The 24,444-nt window shown below is 27.2% G+C and overlaps 1 protein-coding gene across 1 annotated transcript; it reads left to right on the top strand.

The window, feature by feature from the left end:
• On the top strand, positions 1 to 23,121 carry hlfa (HLF transcription factor, PAR bZIP family member a). The gene is made up of 4 exons (XM_073837017.1): positions 1 to 301; positions 2,990 to 3,343; positions 16,878 to 17,089; positions 18,712 to 23,121. Exons 1-4 carry the CDS (start codon positions 181 to 183, stop codon positions 18,925 to 18,927), a joined length of 903 nt encoding a protein of 300 aa, XP_073693118.1. The 5' UTR covers positions 1 to 180; the 3' UTR covers positions 18,928 to 23,121.
• Positions 23,122 to 24,444: the final 1,323 nt, after the last annotated feature.

Genomic DNA, 24,444 nt, shown 5'->3' with positions numbered 1-24,444 from the left:
AGTTGCGCTTTTGCGCTCCAGCCAGCCAAACTCACGGACGCGCGAGAACAGCCGCCGCTCATCGGTGCTGCGCACTGGCTAAGGACTGTATTCCAACACCCCCACTGCAGAGTTTTTATTTTTTTATAAGTTGTTTTTTTATTTCGTTTACACCAGGAAGACTGATCTCTCCTTTGCGCGATGGAGAAGATGTCTCGCCCTCTTCCTATAAACTCAGCTTTCCTACCTCCGACCCACGGCGTCCTGAAATCCCTGCTGGAGAACCCAATGAAGCTGCCCTTTCACCACGATGAAGTTAAAGGTGGGTGGATGTCGCTTTAAACGGGCTTTAAATGGTCTTCTGCATCAGCTGTTGGCTGTCAGGCGCGGTGCGCGCTTTGCTTTCAATATAATCCGAGCGTCACGGTGTTTTTCACTACCTGCTCATGCATGCATTGCATGCTGTTATGTATAATCGATTTCAATTCTGATGCTACTTTAGACTGAAGCTGATGTTTGTCTTGATATTTTAATTGCAATGCAGTGCATTGCATTCATTTTACGCGCAAACATAAAACCATTACGCGGTGGATTTTACCGGAATGCATGATGTTACCCGCTTAAACTATGCTTGTTTTGCTGTTTACTAAAGCATTTGCGCACCAGGAGGAAGAATAAATTGTGTACTCAAGCGATACTGACTTTATTTGGATAGATGAAGTTCGCACGCAATGTCCCCGTTTGTACTCATAGTTCCCTATAGAGGGCGCCACCGAGAGGCTCTGATTGTTTTTCTTCTGCCTCAGTTCTCATCACAGGTTTGTAGTATAAATAAAAGGCTGTTTTATCTTTTGATGCACGTTAAGCAGGTCATGCATTGCCCAGATATAGCATATGCGTGCTGTTTTTTCTGTGTGCACAGTAAATATGTTGCTTTGGATTGTTTCACCCGGTTTCTTCACTCTCATGTCATTCCAAAACTGTACTATTTTTCTCCTCTGGAGAAATAGACACTTTTTTTAACAGCTGGGCACCGAGATCACAAAAAGGATCATAAAAGTTCCAGCTGGTAAAAGCGAAGCTGCTGTATGCTTTGAAACAATTGTAAAAAGCTTAATATGTGTAAAATTATTTAAACTGAAGTGAATTTGGATACATCTAATGCTGTTTCATGGTTCTTGAGCTGCAACTTTTGATGTATGAAAAATAAGTGCCTGGATGTTCCTAAACATTTCTCCTTTAATGTTCAACAGATTTATTAAAATGATGCATGTTTGGAACAATTTTTTTTTTTTTTTTTTAAAGTAGTAATACTATTTTGCATAAAAAGCAGATTTTATTAAAACAAAAAATTGTGACAGCTAAGGACATTTGTACCCCAAAGTCTTATTATTACATTACAGTGAAAAATAAAATTAAACACAGTTTCGGAACAACACAAATGTTTAATATATAACAATACTTTGCATAAAGAAAACAAAACATATTATTAATGCATTAATAAAGTAATAAAGATCAAATCTAAGAAAAAAAATATATATTTTTTTTAATTAAAATCAGCATAAAGGCATGTTTGGAACAATGCAAATGCATATTAAATAATAGTAGTAATACTATTTTGCATATTTCATTAGGTATTTTTGCATTGTGAAATTATGACAAATTCTCATTATTACATTTCAGTAAAAATTACTTTAATAAAGTAATTTATTTCTTAAAATCAGCATAAATTAAACAGTTTTGGAACAAAACAAATGTATAATATATTACAATATTCTGCATTAAAAAAGCATATTTTCTTTGAGATTTTTGACAGTTATGACATTTAAGAACATTTCCATCTTAAATGTTTATTACTGCATTAATAAAGGAATAAAGTTAGAATCTAAGAAGATTTTTTTTACCAGCATAAATGCAGGTTTGGAACTTTTGGAGTATTTTTTGACAATTATGATAATTAAACACATTTCCAATGTAAAGTCTTATTACTGCATTAGAAAAAATATAAAGTAACTTTTTTTTTTTTTTATTAAAATCAGCACAAATGCAGGTTTGGAACAACACCAATGTGTAATAAATAATTATATGTTATTTAATAAATAAAATTTTTGTATTGCAAAAATCATAGTTAAAACATTTAAAATAATTATATATATATAAAATAATATAATATAAATAATATAATAAATAATAATACAGTAACTTTTAAAAATAAAATCAGCATAAATGAAATGAAACTTAATCACATTTTTACCCAAAGTTCTTATTACTACATTACCATGAAAAATGACCTTAACAAACTAATTTATTTATTAAAATCAATATAAATTAAACACAGTTTTGCAACAACACAAATGTGTAATATATAACAGTATTTTGCATAAAGAAATTATTTTCTTTGAGATTTTTTACTGTAAAATTATGACATATTTCACCATAAATTCTTATTACAGCATTAGAATAAAAATACAGTAATTTTTTAAAGTTAAAAGCATAAATGCAGGTTTGGATTAACACAAATGTGTAATAAATAATATTTTGCATAAAGAAAATAAATCATATTTTCAAACTTTTCAAAAGTGTTTAAAGTTAAGCACATATTAGTAAAATTACAGTAACTTAAATGACTTAAAATTAGCATGCAACAACTCGAAGGTGCATAAACAATGATCAAATTTTCACATTTTGCATAAAGAAAATAAAGCATATTTTCAAGATTTTTAAAATTGTTTAAAGTTAAGCACATATAAGTAAAATTACAGTGAAAAATTACTTAAAATTAAAATGCAACATCTCAAATGTACATAATCAAATTTTCATATTTTGCATAAAGAAAATAAAGCATATTTTCAAGATTTTTTAAATTATTTAAAGATAAGCACATGTTAGTAAAATTACAGTGAAAATGACTTAAAATTAGCATGCAACAACTCAAAGGTGCATAAACATTGATCAAATTTTCATATTTTGGATGAACAGCGACAATAACGCCTCTATCTTGTTCTTCCAGGGTTCGGGAAAGACAAAGAGAAGGAGAAGAAGTTGGAAGAGGATGGAGGCCCTCTCAACGCCCCTCAGTCCGCCTTCTTGGGGCCGACGCTGTGGGACAAGACCCTGCCGTACGACGGCGACAACTTCCAGCTGGAGTATATGGATTTAGAGGAGTTTCTGTTGGAGAACAATATTCCCGCCAACCCTGCGAGCGAGCAAAGTCAGCCTTCCCAGCAGCAACAGCCTCAGCAGCCACAGCAGCCGCCATCTACCCCGCCAACACCTTCAGTGGTGGATCTCAGTAACCGGACGGCCCCGTCCGTTCACTCCGCGATCGTGGGCCAGAACTGCCTTCAGAGTCCCAACAGAGCAGGTACAGACCCAAGCCTTGAAATGACACCAAAACGCTTCCAATTTTTTTTTTTTAAATTGAGGGTTTTCCATAGAAGTTCCAATTTGAGTTCCGAAATGGAACTTTGAGTCAACAGTAAAAAAAAAGAATAATTTAAAAAACCTTCTGTGGAATGAAAAGGTTCCATGAAGTCTTCACGGAATCGTCGATTCAAATAAAGAACCGTTATTTTGGAGAGTGTTTTTGGTTAATCCTCAATGATTTCTGTCACGATATCTGACCCCTGTAGACCTTTAAAGATTCACAGTCGTAATTACCCAACACTAAAGCATCTGTCGTGGCGTTTCGAGTGACAGATGTGAGTTTTGAAGCGCTCCTCAAGATTCTTTGGACTTCATTCAGAGCTGACTACTGTGTGTTTGGTTGAAGTCCATGCGGTCAGGTGTTTGCGGATCATGTTGTGCTCGCAGCTGTGTTGGAAGCTCTATCTCTGCCGCCTTTCGGATCAATTCAAGCTTGTTTTTTGGCTGGAGTCTGCAGAGGGAAAACAGAGAATGTGCATTTGATTTCAGATGACGCTGCAGATTTTGCAAGAATAATCGTAGATTATTTGCACATGGTACAACTTAATTTGTGCATTAAACAGGCTCAAGAAATGAAAAAAAAAAAAAAGTTAAGTGATGGTTTTTACAAAATATTATAATACAAATATTTATATATTTTTAAAATACATACATGTATTTTTAATATATTTGAATGCTATTTAATATTATTTGTACTTTATATTATAGTATTATAATATAAAAAAAATTACAAATGTTTTTTTTACAAATTTTACAGTATAAATGTAAATAAATTAAATACAAATATTTTTTATTTTTAAAACATTTATGCATTTTTAACATATGTATAATATCATTTATTATTATCTGTTTTTATATTATTATTTAATTTGATCTTTTTTAATTATTACAAATATTTTTTAGAAAAATGTAATAAAAAAATTTAAAATACAAATATTTTTTTTATTTTTTTTATTAAGATCATGTAATTTATTATTATTATTATTTAATTTTATCAATATTTTGTAATTATTACAAATATTTTAATATAAATTTAATTAAATGTAAATATTTTAAAGACAAATATTTTTATTTTTACAACATGTCTACATAATTTTTTATATATATAATAGATTTGATAATATATTATGTATAATATAAGATAATATAATGTATTATTATTTACTGTTTTATTATTATTATTATTATTATTATTATTATTATTATTTAATTTTATCACTATTTTGTAATTATTACAAATATTTTAATTTAAAAAATAAAACCAAGTGTAAATATTTTAAATACAAATATTTTTTTTATTTTTAAAACATATTTATGTATTTTTTAATATATAATATATTTGATAATATATTAGTCATAATATAATTTATTACTATTTATTTTTATATTATTTTTTATTTTATTTGTTTTTTAAATTATTGCAAACATTTGAATATAAAAATGTAATTCAATTAAAAGTCAGTCTTTTTAAAGTATTTATGTATAAAAAAAAACGATGTATTTTTGTGTGGAATTAAATGTATAATAAAGCATAATGTGTAATTTCTGAATATATTACTTAATATTAAATATATTTTTTATATATTACGACATTGTAGAGACTCCTTCTATATAAATGACACTTTTCAACCAAAACCATAGATTATTTGCAAATGCACACAGTTCATAATGATGCATTGGTGCATTACACAATAACAGGATTTTTTTTTTTTTTAATCGTGAAATAAAAATAAATAAAAAAAACATTTAGTGATGGTGTTTATGTGCAGTGTTTATGATTGTGCATTTAGTTATAGTTAGTCAGGCCAAACCTGACTGACAGCTGTAGCCCAAACACACCTGAGGAGTCGTCAGAGTCACCCTTCACATTGATCTTACATGCCTTCATGAACCACTGACTTTCACACATAATTCACATGCCTTCACAGCCATTAAAGCCGTCATGTCAAATTAGCCACATTACGCCTTCAGCGTACTTAGTGCGTTCGGTCACGTATGTTCAATGGCTAATGTAGGTGGAAACCCTGTAGAGACACGAATGCCACATTCATCCTATTAACACACCAAACTACAGCAGATAGTTTATGGATGTTAGTAATGCAGCTATTTAACCACGCATGGATGAGCAATGACTGCTTACAATCTTTAAAAAGACAAACAAACACACCCAGCGCACTCCTACATACATTAATGGGATATACTGCAATACATCTTTTTTTATCTGTATATAAAATCTTAAGTTTAAATAATTCTTAAATTATATAATTTGTAATTTAATTTATTTTTTATTTTTTTAATTGACATAAATGAAAAAAAATTAAATTAATTTTTTTGAAAACATACAGAAAGTATATATTTTTCATGTATAATATATGTGATATATTATTTATAATATAATATATGATTAAATAAAAAAAAATTAAATTAAGTGTAAATATTTTTTTTAAATATATATGTATTTTTGAACTATAATATGCAATAATAAATTATAAATAAGAGACATAATTTTTCTTTCTAGAAAACATTTTTTTTAAAACAATTTCTAGTTTTCAGACAAATCATATTTTAATATTCTAAATATTTTTATGTTTACAATATATAATACATGTTAAATTAAATATTAAAGTATGTATTTTTTGATCTATAATATGTAATAAACAATTTAAAACAAGAGCCATCAAATCTCTTTTTCTAGAATACATTTCTAGAAAACAATTTTTTAAATATTTGTATGATTAAAATATATAATAGGTTTTTTTATCTATATGTATATATTTTTAAAATGCAAAAATATATTAATGTCATTAATATAATATAATTCATATTATTTTCTATTTTATTATGACGAATTAATTATTTTATAAAGTAATTAATAAATATTAATAAATGAATTACCCTGTTCCACCATTGTTTATAAAATAATGGTTAATGTAATTATTTTTACAAATTAAAAATAGTTTGTAAATTAGGTGATTTTTTTGGTACAGTTTTCAGAAAATGTAATATTTTGTATTTTGCCCAGTACTTTGTGTGTTTATATTAAATATATTTTAGATTCAAATATTTAAAAAAATACCTTATGAAATTTGTATGCATGGTATGTGTATTTAATATTATTTATTAAAATATAGTATGACATATTAACAATTTAATAAATAAACTAGTATATATTATATAATATATTATAATTAAATATATATCATATGTGATTTTTTTATTTACATTTCAAGTCAAGATTATTTATACAGCGCTTTTTACAATACAAGTTGTGTCAAAGCAACCTTACAGTATTAAAATAATAAAGTAAAACATTTATAATTTTAAATGCAAAAATATATATTAGTACTTATTTAATATATAATACACGTATGACATATTGAATAAATTCATTCTGCGAAATTAATTGTTCTTCCACCATAAAATAATAGTTAAAAACTTGAAGAAATTTAATCATATGCATTTGTAAACGTCATTTAAAACTATTATTCATATATCATAAAAATATGTTCTATAGTATGTGTATAAATAAACATGCAAAATCCATCATTTATTGTGTAATTATAAAATAATTACTTTCTAATATTTATTTAGAAAAAGTAGGCATGTTTTCACCAATTTCAGGCTACTCTTCAAATGTTTTTTTATGTAAAAAACAATGTCTAGTATTCAGACATTTCTAGTATTAAAAAATTGTGTAATTGTGTTTATTTTTAATATATATGTGAAATTTAATTAAATATAAATATTCTTATTTTTTTTTTAAATATATATTTATATGTATTTTTGGATCTAATATGTAATAAAAATTAAGAACAAGAGCCATCAAATCTCTGTTTTTCTATAAAACATTTCTAGAAAACATTTGTATGTTCGAAATTTATGAGACATTTTTTAATTTAAATTTATTTTTTAAATGCAAAAATATATTTGTTGCTTTCAAATTTACTTATCCAATAAATAACATGAATGAGATATTTAAAAAAACATTCTGAGACATTAACTATTCTTCCACCACAAAGTTAAATTTAATATGCATTTGTAAATGTTATTTCAAACTATTATTCTTAACATCATAAATATATTATGTCCCATATTATGTGTAAATAAACATGCAAAAAATAAAATGCATAATTAATTGTGTTTTATAAAATACTTTCTAATAGTTATTATTTTGAAAAAGTAGACGTTTTGTCCGATTTCAGGCTATTCCTCACTTATATTTTTTCCCCTATCTTTGGGATTACTTATCTGTCAGCATCAATAAAACCTGCAGACTTTATAGCCACTTCAAGGGAATAAAAGAGTGTAGTACAGAACAGTAACTCCGCGCCAGCTTTAACTCGACTCTTCCCTATAATTATCCTTTTACAGGTTTGATTTTGCGCTCCACGGTCTTGGGTTTGAAACACAAGCCATCATGCAGCGCGTTCCCGAGCTCTGACCGCGGCCTCACCTCAAGCGCGTCAGATTCCCATCAGTGCGTGTTTACATTTGTGCATGCGCGTTTACATGTGCCTGCGCGTGTGTCTCAGAGGTGTGTGTGTGTTCCGTCTAGACTGGCGGTTCAGCCTCCGTTCCGTACATTTCGACACGTGAAGCCAGTTCTCAAAGCAGCGTGCTTTGCCATGTGACGAACACACGCGGCCGCTGCGCTGCTGCTCAACAACAGAGACAGAGAGAGAGAGAAAGCGCGCGCCCCACCCGTTCCATTCCAGCGTTCTTATTAGGCCCCGCCCCCGCTCTCTGACACGCCCCCATCCGCCCCTCCCACCTGTGTGTGTTTATGTCTGGCAATCTTTTGCGCAGCGAAAGCACAGTATGTTCTCAATGAGACTCACATTGCCTGCGTCGTGCCGATTCACGTGCGGCAGCTGACGCGACGCTGTAAAAAAACACGCTCGCGGAGGGGAAAAAGAGAGATAGAAGTGTTAATCGTAATAACAGAGTTTGTGTTTTGACATATAGGCTGTGGAGACATCTTGCTGTCGTTTTGCAGGGTTGAGAAAAAATTCTTAGATTAAGTTTAGAAACGGCTGCTTTTGCTTTTTGAGTTGCAGCTGAGATAAATTCGACAAAAGAATTTGCTGAATTGCAAATCAGAGAAATGTAAGACAAATTGCATAATTAATTTTGACTAATAAGCGTTCTTTGCAAATTGCATAATTAGTTTTGACTAAGCATTCTTTAATATGTATACATAGTATACTTTTGGCAATTTGTTATTATTATTTTTTTTATTTTTTGTTTTTGACACATTGTTCTCAGAAAACTGAACAATATTTTGTCCAGTACTTTGTTTGTAATGTTGAATATATATATTTTTTGTTCAAATATTAATGTTGAATATAAATTAAATTAAAAATTAAAAAATTAAATGTTAATGTATAAATGTAAAATAAAAAATACTTAGTGTTTTATACATATTATGTATATGTATTTAATTTATTTAAAAATATTATATTATATTAATAATTCTAAATAATAATAATAATAATTAATTAATTATGTGAAATAATAATATAAATATAAGGGGTAATTTAAGCATATTTATAAATTACATAATCTTTGCAAATTAAGTGTTTTTTGTTGTTGTTGTTTTTGTCTTTTGCAATTTGTTTTCAGAGAACTTAACAATATTTAGTATTTTGTCCAGTACTTTGTGTTTGTAATATTAGGTATATTTTATATTCAGATATTTTAATACATTTTTATACATATTACGTATGTGTATATGTATTTAATTTAATTTATTTAAAGAAATATTATATTACTAATTATAAATAATAATAATAATAATAATAATAAATTAAATATGTGAAATAATAATATAAAATAATGCTTAATTTAATAATTTTTTTATAAATTGAATCATCTTTGCTAATTAAGTCATTGTTTTTTTTGCACTTTGTTTTCAGAGAATTTAACAATATTTTGTCCAGTACTTTGTTTATAATATTAAGTATATTTTATGTTCAAATATTTAAAAAATGCATTTTATATACATATATATATGTATATAAAATGCAAATGTATATTCAAAAAATATTAATTATTATATTTATTATATATATTATTATATAGTGATTATAAATAATAATAATAATAAATTAAATATGTGCAATAATATTATAAAATAATGGTTAATTTAATAATATTTATAAATTAAATCATCTTTGCAAATTAAGTAGTTTTTTCACTTTGTTTTCAGAGAACTTAATTTTTTTGTATTTTTTCCAGTACTGTGTAATATTAAGTATATATATATATATATATATATATATATATATATATATATATATATATATATATATATATATATTATTAATAATAATTCATAAATTAATAAATATTAATTTATAATGTACAATTATATAAAATTAATTACTCTCACCAATGTTTATAAAATAACAGATATGTACATTATAACATATTAAATCAATTTGTTCTGGGATGTTCTTCAATTAATAAAATGAATATTTTATTATATATACATCAAATAATCTTTTTAAGATTCAGATAATATATTTTTAAAAATTAAATATAAATATTTTTAATTACTCTTCTGCATCATGTTTGCTACCTCAAATCAGAAACACAGCAGTTAAGTCTCATTAACACCAGAAATATGTCTTCAGCTTGTTTTGTGAGAGTGAATGTCTGTCAGCAGTGGACTTTGCTCTTTCCATGCGTGAGAGAGGACTGTACTGTACTGTTAGCAGATAGTAGAGTACAAGTACGGCTGAAGGTTATTCATCAGCTTTGAGTAGCAGAATGGATTGAGATAGTGACGTTAGTCCTGATAATAAACAAACACAGAGGTCAGAGGTCAAAACAATATAATGACACCTGCAAAAATGACTCTTCTGCATTTATTTGATTAAATACAGCAAATTGGGGAAATTGTGAAATTTTATTAATGCAAAAGTATCATTGCTAAATGATTGCATGATGCATTTTATTCAAAATAATAATAAAATAAATCTTGAACTTTTGAAATATAGTCTAGTTCAGCCCCTTTGGTTAAAATTTTTACCAAATTTAAGTTGAAAAAATATTAAAATTAAAATAACACTAATTAATTAAACAAAAAAATTATAATAATTTTGTTACTGGAAAAAAAATGTCAACTGATTTACAAAATAAAATTTATATAAACAAAAAAAAAATGTGAAAAGTGACAAAAAACATCAAACTTATTAAAATTTTAACCAAATTTAAGATGAAAAAAGATTAAAATAAAACTAATGAATAAATAAAAACATTTCTGTTTCTTCCAGTAAAAATAATAATTACAAAATAATATATATATAAACAAAAAATGCAAAAAGTTAATTTTTTAACCAAATTTAAGATAAAAGATTAAAATTAAAAGAAAATTAATTAATTAAAACATTTTGTAAATTTTAATTTAATAAATGTCAAACGATTTAAAAATAAAATATTTAGTAACTAAATCAGCTAAAAGTGACAAAACACTTCAAAATTACTAAACTTTTACGCAAAATGAAAATGAAAAAAAAAGATTAAAATTAAAACAAAACTAATTAATAAAAACATTTATTTTACTTGAAATTAACTAATTGTTACGTGAATTAAAACAAATATTTATAAACAAAAAGTGCTAAACATGTTACTTGAAATAAAATAATTACAAATACAATATTTATTAACAAAAACAGTAACAAAACACTTAAAAATTACTACATTTTAACCAAAATTAAGATGAAAAAAAAATGTCTTTACTTACAATAAAATAAACATTAACTGATTTAAAACTATTGGGGAAAAAAAAATGCTAAAATTGACTAAACATCAATATTAAGATGAAAAAAGATTGCAATTAAAAAAATAATTAATTAAGAAACAATCTGCTACTTGAAATGAAAAAAAAAAACATCAACTGATTTACAAAATAATATATATATATAACAAAAAAATGCTAAAAGTGACAAAACGCGTCAAAATGACTAAAATCGAAAAAAATAAATAAAAAAAAATAAAAAGTAATTAGTAAAAAAAAAAAACATTTCTGTTTCCTGAACTAAAATAAAAATAAAATAAAATAAATTTTGACCTTTTGAAATGTAGTCTAGTTCAGCCCCTGCTGGTCGATGTCGCAACTGCAACCTTCAAAAGAAAAAAAAAAAAGAAAAAAAAAAGAGTTTTTCTTCTCTTGATGGCTATTCAAAATTATTGCAAAAAGCATGTTTGCATGTAAACAAAAAACAATTTGCACGAAAAAATTTTTTTTTGCATGCAAACAAATGTAAGCAAAGGCGTATTTGTCCCCATCTGTACTGTGTTTGAATGACTCACTGCTGTTGACTCAAAGGAGTCGGCTATTTCGAAGCAGTTCTTTCCAGCAAACAGACTGACTCAATTAAACCAGCCTTGCCGATGCTGGCAGCTACAGAGAGGATTTTGTGTTTTCAGGAAAGATCAGAATTCCCGATCGGATGAATTCCTGGTACAAGGAACAGTTGAGTCGGACTCAGCCAATGAAAGCCACTCCTCAAGCTAAATCCCATAGTGCCTCTTATCTGCAGTCTTAGCTTATTATGAATGTCTGCTGCTCTTTAAAACTCTCAATAACACACTTATACCACCGATTCACATGAAATTAAATACGAAGTATGGTTTTTAGTGGGTTTATTGTTAATTTAGTGGCAGTGGAAACAAATGCATTTGGACAAAGGGTTATTATAGTTTAACTGAAATAATATAAACTTTTTATTTCTGCTAGTTGACAACATTTTTAATTTTTAATAAACTTAACTTGTTGTAATAAAATAACATAAACTAAAACTGAAATGCAAAAGAATTTAAAACTAAACAGACTATATATATAAACAAAAACTGCTAAAAGTGACAAAACACATCAAAATTACTACAATTTTAACCAAAATTAGGATGAAAAAATATTAAAATTTAAATTAAACTAATAAATTAAAAAAACATTAATGTGACTTGAAATAAAATAAACGTTAACTGATTTTAAAAAAAAAAAGTGAAAAAAGTGACAAAGCACACCAAAATTGCTACACTTTTAACCAAAATTAAGATGAAAAAAGATTTAAATAAAACGAAGTAATAATAATAATAATAATAATAATAATAATAATAATAATAATAAACATTTCTGTTACTGGAAAAAAATGTCAACTGATTTACAAAATAAAATATATATAATCAAAAAAAATGCGGAAAGTAACAAAACACATCAAAATTACTAAACTTTTAAGCAAAATTAAAATGTAAAAATTACAAATTAAAATTTAACTAAAATAAACGAATTAATTAAGAAATATATTTTATTTGAAATAAAATAATTGTAAAATTAAAAAGTAAAAAAAAAATTAGATGAAAAGAAAATATTTAAAAAAAAAATGAAATTAAAACTAATTAACTAATGAATTACTTGAAAAACATTTCTTTATTTGAAATAAAATAAATGTTAACCAATTTAAAATAAAATAAAAAATAATTGGTTAAAAATATATTTTATTTGAATAAAAGAAACATCACTGATTTAAAAAATAAAATATTTCGAAATAAAAAACACAAGTGACAAAGCACATCAAAATTACTATACTTGCAAAGTTACTATACTTTTAATCAAAATTAAGATGAAAAAAGATTAAAAATAAAATAAAATGTGTACTTTAGAGAAAATAAAAAGTTAACCAATTTAAAAATAAAATATATATAACAAAAACCACTAAAAGTGACAAAAGACATCATAATTACAAACATTTTAACCAAAATTAAAATAAATAAATAACTAAAATTACAAATTAAAATAGAAATGTAAAAAATACTACACTGTATAAATATACATGTATTTTAAAAAAAACTTCTATAAATGCAAAAAATGTATTACACTTTTACATTTTTTAATTAAAATTTACTTAAAAAACGTATTCAAAATAAAAAACTACTACTATCTTAATACTAAAACAGTTAGACACTAAAATCTGTTTATTTTTAAAATTTTCATGTCATATTTTTTATTATACATTATATGTAGAGATGTATTATTCTAAATTATATAGACACAGAGAGACATTTTTATTATTAGTTTTATCTAGTTAGCATTGTTCTTTAATTTTTTCCCTTAAAATCCTGTACATTTTTAAATTTACATTATAATAACAGCTCTTTCTCTACAATAAACAGCACTTGCTTATCAAGCGCGATAACATTCAGACATTTTAAGTGTCTAATATATTTTCGAAACGCTCTGAGGCATAAATATCTGCTTATTTTATGGCAGATGTGTCCGTTTCGCTGACGTTGGCCGCTCACCGCTCGATTCACCTCTTATCGGCGTTCTTATCGCTGGATATAGCCGAGCTCATTAGGGCGTCTTTTTCCTGCAGCCGTCGACTTCCCCGAGCGCAGACGCCTCCGTTCCCTTGCTCTCTGTATGTGTGTTTAAGGAAGTGAAGGCCAGGGTTCATGGTACGGTCACAATCACACCCCTTTTACTCTCATATATTTCCTCTGTGTCAGCGTTTAGGCTCCGCCCACCTCCCCAGACCGAGGCCTGTGATTGGCCGGCAGAGTTCCACTCCTCTCCTCTGGCCTTGAGGCCAAGATCAGACTCTGTGATTGACAGATGAACAGACTGATAGAGTCTGATGAGGGTTATTCAGGCAGCGTTGAGTGGAGGTCAGAGCTGTTGTACAGTATGATGGATCTGGAAGGACTATAAACACACTTTATTTGACAGGCTTTTCTACTAACCATTAAATTTATGAGTGACTGTTTAGCTTCTGTTGCTTGCAGGCAAAATATTTACTGTGAGAACATTGAATAATGTTTAATCTAATCTCTCTCTGAATGTTCTCTTTTTTTTATCTGCTATGTGCAGATAGATGGTCATAAATGATCGTAAACGATCACTTATAATTACGGTAACAACTTAATATAATAAATGTAGTATTATATGTATAGTACATACTATATAAATAAATTATTATGTGTTATTAGAATTAGAAAAAATACATTTTAAATTTCTGATTTTGACGGTTATTTTGCAATAATATATTATTTTTTGTCTTGAATATTGCTTAACCTACTTAATATAATATTTAATTATAATATAATAATCATCATAAAACAAATTATCTTAAATTACTTTATTGTACTATTTATTATAATAGTGTATTATTAATAACAATATAATAAGTAAGAAATATTATTGTAATTGTTAGACTATCATTGTTATAGGTGTTTGACTAAAGGTGTTATTTATAACAATCATAAAAAACAAAAAAATAATAAAAATAGCATTTTATATAAAATATTTAATTATAATATAATAATCATCATAAAACAAATTATCTTAAATTACTTTATTGTACTATTTATTATAATATTTTATTATTATTTTATTATTATTATTATTATTATTATATAATTAATAATAATATAATACATAAGAAATATTATTGTAATTGTTAGACTATCATTGTTATAGGTGTTAACTTATTATTTATAACAATCATATAAAAAACAAAAATAATAAAAAATAGCATTTTATATAAAATATTTAATTATAATATAATAATCATCATAAAATAAATTATCTTAAATTACTTTATTGTACTATTTATTATAATATTTTATTATGTTATTATTATTGTTACTATTAATATTATTAATTATTATTATTATTATTGTAATTGTTAGAGTATCGTTTTTATAGGTGTTAACTTATTTATAACAATCATAAAAAACAAAAATAATAAAAAGAGCATTTTATATAAAATATTTAATTATAATAATCATCATAAAACAGATTATCTTAAATTACTTTATTGTATTATTTATTATAATATTTTATTATTTTTTTTAATAATAATATAATACATAAGAAATATTATTGTAATTGTTAGACTATCATTGTTATAAGTATTAACTTTATATATTTACCAGCCATAAAAAAGCAAAAATAATAAAAAGAGCATTTTATATCAAATATAAAATTATAATATTATAATAATCATCATAAAACAGATTATCTTAAATTACTTTATTGTATTATTTATTATAATATTTTATTATGTAATTATTATTGTTACTATTAATATTATTAATTATTATTATTATTATTATTATTATTGTTATTATTATTATTGTAATGTTAGAGTATCATTTTTATAGGTGTTAACTTATTATTTATAACAATCATATAAAAAACAAAAATAATAAAAAACAGCATTTTATATAAAATATTTAATTATAATATAATAATCATCATAAAACAAATTATCTTAAATTACTTTATTGTACTATTTATTATAATATTTTATTATTATTTTATTATTATTATTATTATATAATTAATAATAATATAATACATAAGAAATATTATTGTAATTGTTGGACTATCATTGTTATAAGTATTAACTTATTATATATAACAATCAAAAAATATATATAATAAAAATAGCATTTAATCTAAAATATTAAATTATAATATTATAATAATCATCATAAAACAGATTATCTTAAATTAATTTATTGCACTATTTATTATAATATTTTATTATTTTTTTATAAATAATAATAATATAATACATAAGAAATATTATTGTAATTGTTAGATTATCATTGTTATAGGTGTTAAAAACACAAATAAAACAAAAAATAATAAAAATAGCATTTTATAGAAAATGATAGCAATAATAATATCTAAAAATATTACTGTAATTGATTATTATTATTATACTTGTTGTTATTATTTAAAACAAACATCATAAAAACATGTAATATAGTGTTTAATATCAAATCTATAAGAAACATATAATGCCTTCAGCTCCTGTTTAACGACCCTTTAACCAGTCAACAGTTTAATTAATTTTTTAATCCTTCACTAACAAACACACAAACACTCACAACACACACTCACTAGCTCTTGGGTTTGACGTTTTTGGTAAATCAATCACACAGGCATCTTTACTGCATCAGTGTGTGTGTGTGTGTGTGTGTGTGTGTGTGTGTGTGTGTGTGTGTGTGTGTGTGTGTGTGTGTGTGTGTGTGTGTGTGTGTGTGTGTGTGTGTGTGTGTGTGTGTGTGTTTTAAGGCAATAAACGTAGTTACTTATGTAATATTTAAAATGTTACAGTATAAATTATATTATTAAACAATAAAATGAATATAATAGTTATTTACTGTATATTATTACTATTAGTGTTATTTATATTATTGTTTTGTAGTATGAATTATAATTATTTATTATTATTTTTTTGTGTTTAAATATGTGCATCTATGAGGTGGGTTCATGTTCCCCCTAGTGGTCATAGAAAGTAGTGCACATTAAAACACATGACTTGAAACTTGATCCTGCTTACTTTTACTTGGTCTAATAAGCTTTATAGAATTGAATCATTTTAATTAAAGTATAACACGCTGCCAAGAAGTTTTTAATTTCTTATTGATTTTCTGTCTCCTTCTTTCTTCTCCAGGTCTCACGTCACGTGACACACCCAGTCCCATAGATCCAGACACCATTCAGGTTCCAGTCAGGTATGAGCCCGACCCCGCTGACCTCGCCCTCTCCAGTGTCCCGGGACAGGAAATCTTCGACCCACGCAAGCGCAAATTCTCAGCAGAGGAGCTGAAGCCGCAGCCCATGATCAAGAAAGCGCGCAAGGTCTTTATTCCAGAAGACCTAAAGGTAATGACACTGAAGCATAAAGCACAGAGAAAAAAAGAAAACTATTATGGTTTTATTTGGTTATTATTGTTATTATTATTATTATTATTATTATTATTATTATTATTATTATTATTATTATTATTATTTCTGAAACATTAATAATAATTATTTATTATAATTATATAATTATTATTTCATAAAACAATTATTTTTTTAGTATTATGTTTTTATTATTATTCTTTTTATTAGTAGTAGTATTAATGTTTCAATAATAATATTTATATTATTACTAACCCACTTTTGTCTATTATGATGATTATTATTATTATTATTATTATTATTATTATTATTATTATTATTATTATTATTGACACACATAATTATTTATTTAAACGGTATTTATTATAGATAATACATATATTTACATTTATTATTAATATTTGATAAAGCTATTTACATTTTTACTGTTCTGGTTTTATTTTCTTTATTAGTATTAAAAAATGAATGTTGCTGAAATAATAATATTTTTATTATTATTAATAATAATAATAATAATAATAATAATAATAATAATAATAATGTATATTATTGCTAGATTAACCCACTTTTTTCTATTATTATTATTTTTATTGACATATATTATTATTTATTTAAATTGGTGTTTATTTTACATTATACATATATTTACATGTATTATAAATATTTTTAAAAACTACTTAATTCTTTACTGTTCTGTTTTTATTTTCTATATTATTATTATGTTGCAGAAATAATAATAATAATAATGTATTATAATATTAGGTACCCACTTTTTTCTATTATTATGATATTATTATTATTTACATATATTATTATTTATTTAAATTGGTATTTATTATAGATAATACATATATTTACATACATTATTAATATTTGCTAAAACAACTATTCAATTTTTTACTGTTCTGTTTTTATTTTCTTTATTATCATTATTACAAATTGTTTTAATTTTGCAGAAAAAATAATAATTTATATTGTTAGATGAACCCAATTTTTTCTATTATTATTATTAACATTTTGCGCAATCTCAATAATATTAATGATTAATATTTAATAAAACTACTTAATTCTTTACTGCTCTGTTATTTTATTATTTATTTATTTTATTATTATTATTAATTTTGCTGAAATAAATAAATAAATAATAATACATAAACAAACAAATAAAAAAATAATGTTTTGAGGTCAAATAATAAAAAAAAGTAATGAAAAAATATATTTTTTAACTTGTCTCCTAGTTGCTTTATTTTTAATTTGATGTTTATTATACATTATACATATATTTACATAATTTTTATGTAATAAAATACTAATAATATAAAATAATATTATAAATATTCACAATTATGCTAATAACTCTAATAACCATAATCATAATCACGTACTTCAATTGTTTGAAATCTGGCAGCTAGTCAGAGTCATACATTAATGTCACAAAATTAAAATATATATTGTATTATATATCATTTTGTTTGTTTGTTTGTTTTTAAAGATTTTTACGGAATATAATATTTAATGGAGTTTTGTCATCAGCGAAAATTCCAAACGGAATTGTGAGAATAAATAGTTTCTCATTTGTTTCTCTCTCTGTCTCCACGCAGGACGACAGATACTGGGCACGCCGTAGAAAGAACAACATCGCTGCCAAACGCTCCCGGGATGCTCGCCGGCTGAAAGAAAACCAGATCGCCATCCGCGCGGGATTCCTGGAGAAAGAGAACCATGCGCTCAGACAGGAAGTGGCCGACCTGCGAAAGGAACTCGGCCGCTGTAAGAACGTTCTGGCCAAATACGAGGCACGACACGGCCCTCTGTGAGCCCCTCCCACCCCACACAAACCCCGCCCACCCCCACAAACGCCCCGCCCACCACCAACCCAAGAACCCCACCCTTCATGGACTTCTGCGCGCCTCTTTAAGAGGCGGGAAATTCTCCTCTCCTTTTTTCACGTTTCTCTTTTCTCTTTACAAACCCAGAATGCGTTTGTATTTCATTCGTGTCTTCTGTAATTTCACACCTTCACTTCTCTCTCTTTCCTTTTATTTGTTCGTTCGTCTGTTTGTTCCTTCACCAACGATGGATCGTTTGTCTGGAAATGGTTTTCTCTGGAGTGTTTTGATAAACCTGTAACACGGACTGATAAAGATTTTCCTCGTCTGTCAATCATCCGCTTGGCCCACCCCCCTCTTCCCAGAGGCTCCGCCCACTTCCGGTCACTCGAGCTTCTTTTTGTGTGTAAATTAATGTATTTTAGTTGAAAAGCTGTAGCGCACCGACACCTTTCGTTCTGTGAAGTGTGTATAAAACTAGATAGCATCAGAACATGATGTTTGTTTTGTTCTATACCCATTCTGTGTGTTTTGTCTGTTTTATTTCGTCCTTACTTGTAAACCAACACCAGCGTAGTTTTTATTTTATTTGCGTCTTTCCTGCGTTGTCCATTGAGCAATAAGCCTGAATCTCTTCAGAGGGCAAAACACATGAAATGTAAGCTAGATTTTCCTAGTCTAAAGTTTCTGCAAAGCCTGTTTCCTAGCGCCGTCATTTCTGCTGTAGTGCGGAAACTTTCCCTCCAAAACTTTCCCTCCAAAAATGCTGAATCCATATTTGTCTGTCTTTCTCTTTCGCTCTAACTCCCTGCACTAATGCGTGTTTCACAATCTGATCTGGTGCAATGTTTCTACCTACACTATAATCTGCCTGATATATTTATGGACTTTTTGTTTTTGTTTTTTTTGAATGGAAGAATTTTTTCAAAAATATTCAGCTGTTAATTACTACTATTGTTATAGCTGTTCTTATTGTTATGGCTGTATAGTAATTTTTCCTGATCGTTTATTGTTTTATTGGATATTTCAGCATGACTATTGTTTCAGAGTCACTGCCTAAATCTAATTGTAAATGTTTATTTTTATTATTCCTTTCCTTTTTTTTATTTTTATTTTTTTTTAGGATGGATGATCACTCTATCCTCTTTATTTTTATTATACCTTTTCTTTTTCTTTTTTACCCGGAGCATGTTTCAGAATTTTCATTTGTTTTTAAGTCAGTACAAACAGATTTGTAGTGATTTTTTTTTTCTTTCTTTAGTTTTGTAGCTTTGTGTGTTTGTTGGCTGTATGGCTGTAATGAATGTGTTTTAAGAGGTTTTGAGGCGTTCGATAAGCAGGACGGTGTTGTCTCAAATACTGTGGTTGAAACCCAATCAGTTTGTTTACTGCAGACCAAAAGATACAGCACACAGATTTATTGATAAAACAGAGTTTTAATGTTTATATATATCTATATATATGAAATCTATTCTATAAGTTGCTTTTTGTACAGTATTTTTCCTATATAATACTGTCTGAATATTTTCAAGGCACAAAAAATCCAGAGTAGTGTAAGAGAAATATATGAAAGCATACATATATAAATCTATTATTATTGAGAGCTAAGTGACATGGTGTTTTGATATACTATGAAGTATATAACAGGGAGTAAATGCGAAACCCGCGATCATGTCCTCTATTTTGGGCATTAAAAACCTTCTGCACCCTTGTATTCAATAGCCTTTAGTATTCTGTCTCAGGGAACGCTAGCATCCGGACCTCAAACCATAACTCGTAATAAAGATTAAATATATATATATATTGCTGTGTTCTGTGCATCAGTGGTTTCTTCTCATAGGAAGGAGCTGCAATTCCTCAGTCTAACTCACTCTCTTGATGCTGTGTAATGAGTTTCATTACGAAGCATTTTACAGTATTGCTAATGGTTCTTTGAATGGAAATCTAAAGGCTATGCTTTTTTAGTCTATAAAACCGGGTCTTTTTCACAGCAGAGTGATGATATTGAATGTTTAGAGAGCTTTTGCTTGGTTGAATGTTAAAAAAGTCCTGTTGAGATGGAGTCACGGGGTTTCATAAGGTTCTGTAAAAGTTAATCTGATCTGAGATCAGTTTTATTTCTGTTTAGTCTATTAAAAGTTACAGGGTTGATCTCAGGTCAGAAGTTGCGTCTGATTCGCTGGTGACTTCATTGTGTGACAGTAAAAGTCCCCGTCTGCCCCAATTCAGGCCAAAGTTGAGATGTGCATAGATTTGTATTATTGAGGATTGATGGGGCAGAAATGACGCTGTTTTTTATTATTGTTTCTTTTAATTTCCCTTGATTTTTTCCCCCTCATGTCTGTGTGTTTGTGGTGTAAATGCAGATGTGAGACGCGTGTACAAAGCCCTGTGTAGACTGTTTCTATCTGTACAAAACTGAAATAAATCCAGGATTAAGCCAAACTGTTTCTCATGAATAATAACCCCTGGAAATACCTCCCTGAGGGCGTGAGGAAGACCCAACCCAGTTTTCAGCATTTCATCAGTGTGTTCTTCTCTTGAAGGGAGAATTATTACAAGTGGCCTCCATTTATGCATCCCTCAGGTGCTATCAAAATGATCATAAATACGGACATTAACTTCTCTCTCTGGGAAACAGATAATTTTCACATTCGATTTTCCACGTTGGGTGAATAATAAACGTTAAAAATGGCGGAGGATAGAAATATCGCTGTAGCGACTAAGTTGTTAAATTTCGTGGGAACAATCCGACTATTGTCGATATGTAAGGCAGTGCTCACACAGAAATCACTTTAAAACAAAGCTTTATGATTACTGATCGTCAAATTTATGTAACCAACTTTAAAATGAACCTTTTTGCTCATGCGAAACTCACTGACTGGATTTTGCCCGCGAAGTTGCCGAGAAACGGTACATTTTAGAAACATAAGTTCACACAAAGCTGAATAAATAAGCTTTCTATTGATGTATGGTTTATGAGGATAGGACAATATTTGGCTGAGATACATTTATTTAAAATCTGGAATCTGAGGGTGCAACAAAAATCTAAATATTGAGAAAATCGCCTTTGAAGTTGTCTAAATGAAGTTCTTAGCAATGCATATTATTAATACAAAATTAAGTATTGATATATTTACGGTAGGAAATCAACAAAATGTCCTAATGGAATATGATCTTTACTTATCATAATGATTTTTGGCATAAAAGAAAAATCGATAAGTTTGACCCATACAATGTATTTTGGGCTATTGCTATACATATAGGCTACCTATGCTACTTAAGACTGGTTTTGTGGTCCAGGGTCACAAATTGGTTTATTTTAAAACCTTGAACTTGACCGAAATTCAATAGTCACAAAAGCTATAGCATACGTTTTGCGTGGGTAATATTTTTATAGCTGTAAATGAACAGGGCACAGCGTTTTACTCAAAATACGTTATTTAGTGAATTTAGGCTTTTATAAGATTTTCTCAAGTAATAGGCAATAATAACCTGATGTCCTTCATGATTTCTACTATGTCCGACATCAAAACCGTTGACGCGATGAATTCGTTATTAACGAACTTCAAATGAGGAATTTCCAGACAGCATATGAAGGCATTAGCTCATAAACAACTCACTTTAGAATGTTTGCCAATAGATTACATGAGCAGATCATTTCATATATCTACAGTTAGAAGTAATTCTAATGGCCATAATTTCATAAATTCATATTTGCAGTTTTGTTTTCTAGGGAAGGACACAGTGGGATTGTAGGAACAGCTGGGTGTCTCCCTTTAGCAAAATTCACTACCTCAGTCCTGAAAGGAACCTATAACAATATATTGCACCTGTTCAGTCCAGTGCCTTGAATTAGCCTACCACAGACGATTCCGTATGCATTTTAAGGTTTAAATTACTTGGACCGGATCGGACCTGCACGGAAAGGGCTCCCGCGCTTCTCCAATCAGACTGATCCCATAAAATCCCACCCTTTATTCGACATTCTCAAACCCAGAATTCAGAGGCAACACCTGCAGACAGACAGCCTATGAGAAAGACTTAAAGCTGGAGATGTTTGATCTTGTGTGTCACGCAAATGGAAGCAGAAATCTGAACCTTTACTCTCTGCCGCCACCTTTTGACTTCTTATTTTTCTGTATATTTAGTGTCCAATAAAGTCTTCAGTTTTTCTCTCGACATCTGTGCTTTTGTCTTTTCTTAACTATTTGTTTGTCCACATTTATTATACATATGTGACCCTGGACCACAAAACCAGTCATAATGTTTCATTAAAAGCTGAATAAATAAGCTTTCCATTGATGTATGGTTTGTTGTCTGAGGGTGCCAAAAAAAAAAAAATGTCTATTTCTAAAAAAAAATCGCCTTTAAAATTGTTCAAATTAAGTTCTTAGCAATGCATAGACTAATCAAAAATTTGAATAAAAAATTGTTTTATTGGATAAAATTTGAAAATGTTTTTACATATTTACGGTAGGAAATTTACTTAATATCTTCATGGATCATGAACTTTACTTGATATCCTAATGATTTTTGTCATAAAAGAAAAATGTATTCATTTTGACCTATAAAAACAATTTTTTTTGGCTATTGCTACAAATATACCTGTCCCTTTTAAGGTTTTGTGGTCCAGGGTCACATATTTTTTATACTTAAAATAAGAATAATATAATACCATAAAATGCAATATATTATAGCAAAATTATTTGCATTAAAATGTTTAAAATGAAAAAAAAAGGCAATTGTTAATTTATTTACAATTATTTCTATATTGTATTAATATTTTCTATATTTACATTACTTTGCTAATGTATTTGTCTGTAAATAGTACATTTCATTTTATTTAAAATAAATGGTTTCTGTAAGCTCTCAAACTCTTTTCATAAATTAATGGACTGCATTAACTAATATAAACCTATATATATATATATATATATATATATATGAATGAATTATATAATTTATTCTTTTTAATGTTAATAAAAATACAGTTGTTCATTGTTCATGTAAGTTTGTAGCCTAGTGCATATTAACATTAGAATATTAAAAACATCTGTAAATGTTGAACAACGAACTAAGATTTATAAATGTTCTCCACCTTATTTTTAAGTAAGAAAAAAAAAATAGGTTTGGCTTCCGGTCTTATCCACGTTAAGCAATTTTTAGATGTACAAAACTACAACTTTTTAAACTTTTATCTTTTACTGTGATTACCTTAAAAAAAAGTTACTAAAAAAAAAAAAAAAAAACACTAAGGTATAATTTCACTGTAAAAAACAAAAAAAAAACTAAACGTCACAATAATGAACTAATTAAAATGAACTGAAACTATAATTAAGAACATGCTTTCTACTACAAATTTCTTGTTTAATTAAAAATGACATTCTTATTATTTCTGACATTTACTTCCAATTTCTGAGTGAAAATTATTCAAAAGCAAATCTTACACATTTTTCTTCTTACACATTGTGAAACACTGACTAATCCACACAATTCCAGACT

This window comes from Garra rufa, chromosome 1 (assembly GCF_049309525.1).
Source record: "Garra rufa chromosome 1, GarRuf1.0, whole genome shotgun sequence".
Lineage (NCBI taxonomy): Eukaryota > Metazoa > Chordata > Actinopteri > Cypriniformes > Cyprinidae > Garra > Garra rufa.
The sequence above is the reverse complement of the archived record's forward strand: the minus strand, read 5'-3'. Positions and strand labels throughout refer to the sequence as shown.

What these genes read in the sequence shown, in the direction of transcription:
- hlfa (XM_073837017.1), top strand. Translation starts at nt 181, where the DNA reads ATGGAGAAGATGTCTCGCCCTCTTCCTATAAACTCAGCTTTCCTACCT. An exon ending in TCAGAGTCCCAACAGAGCAG is followed by an intron (nt 3,344 to 16,877) that starts GTACAGACCCAA and finishes TTTCTTCTCCAG; the next exon opens with GTCTCACGTCACGTGACACA. An exon ending in TTATTCCAGAAGACCTAAAG is followed by an intron (nt 17,090 to 18,711) that starts GTAATGACACTG and finishes GTCTCCACGCAG; the next exon opens with GACGACAGATACTGGGCACG.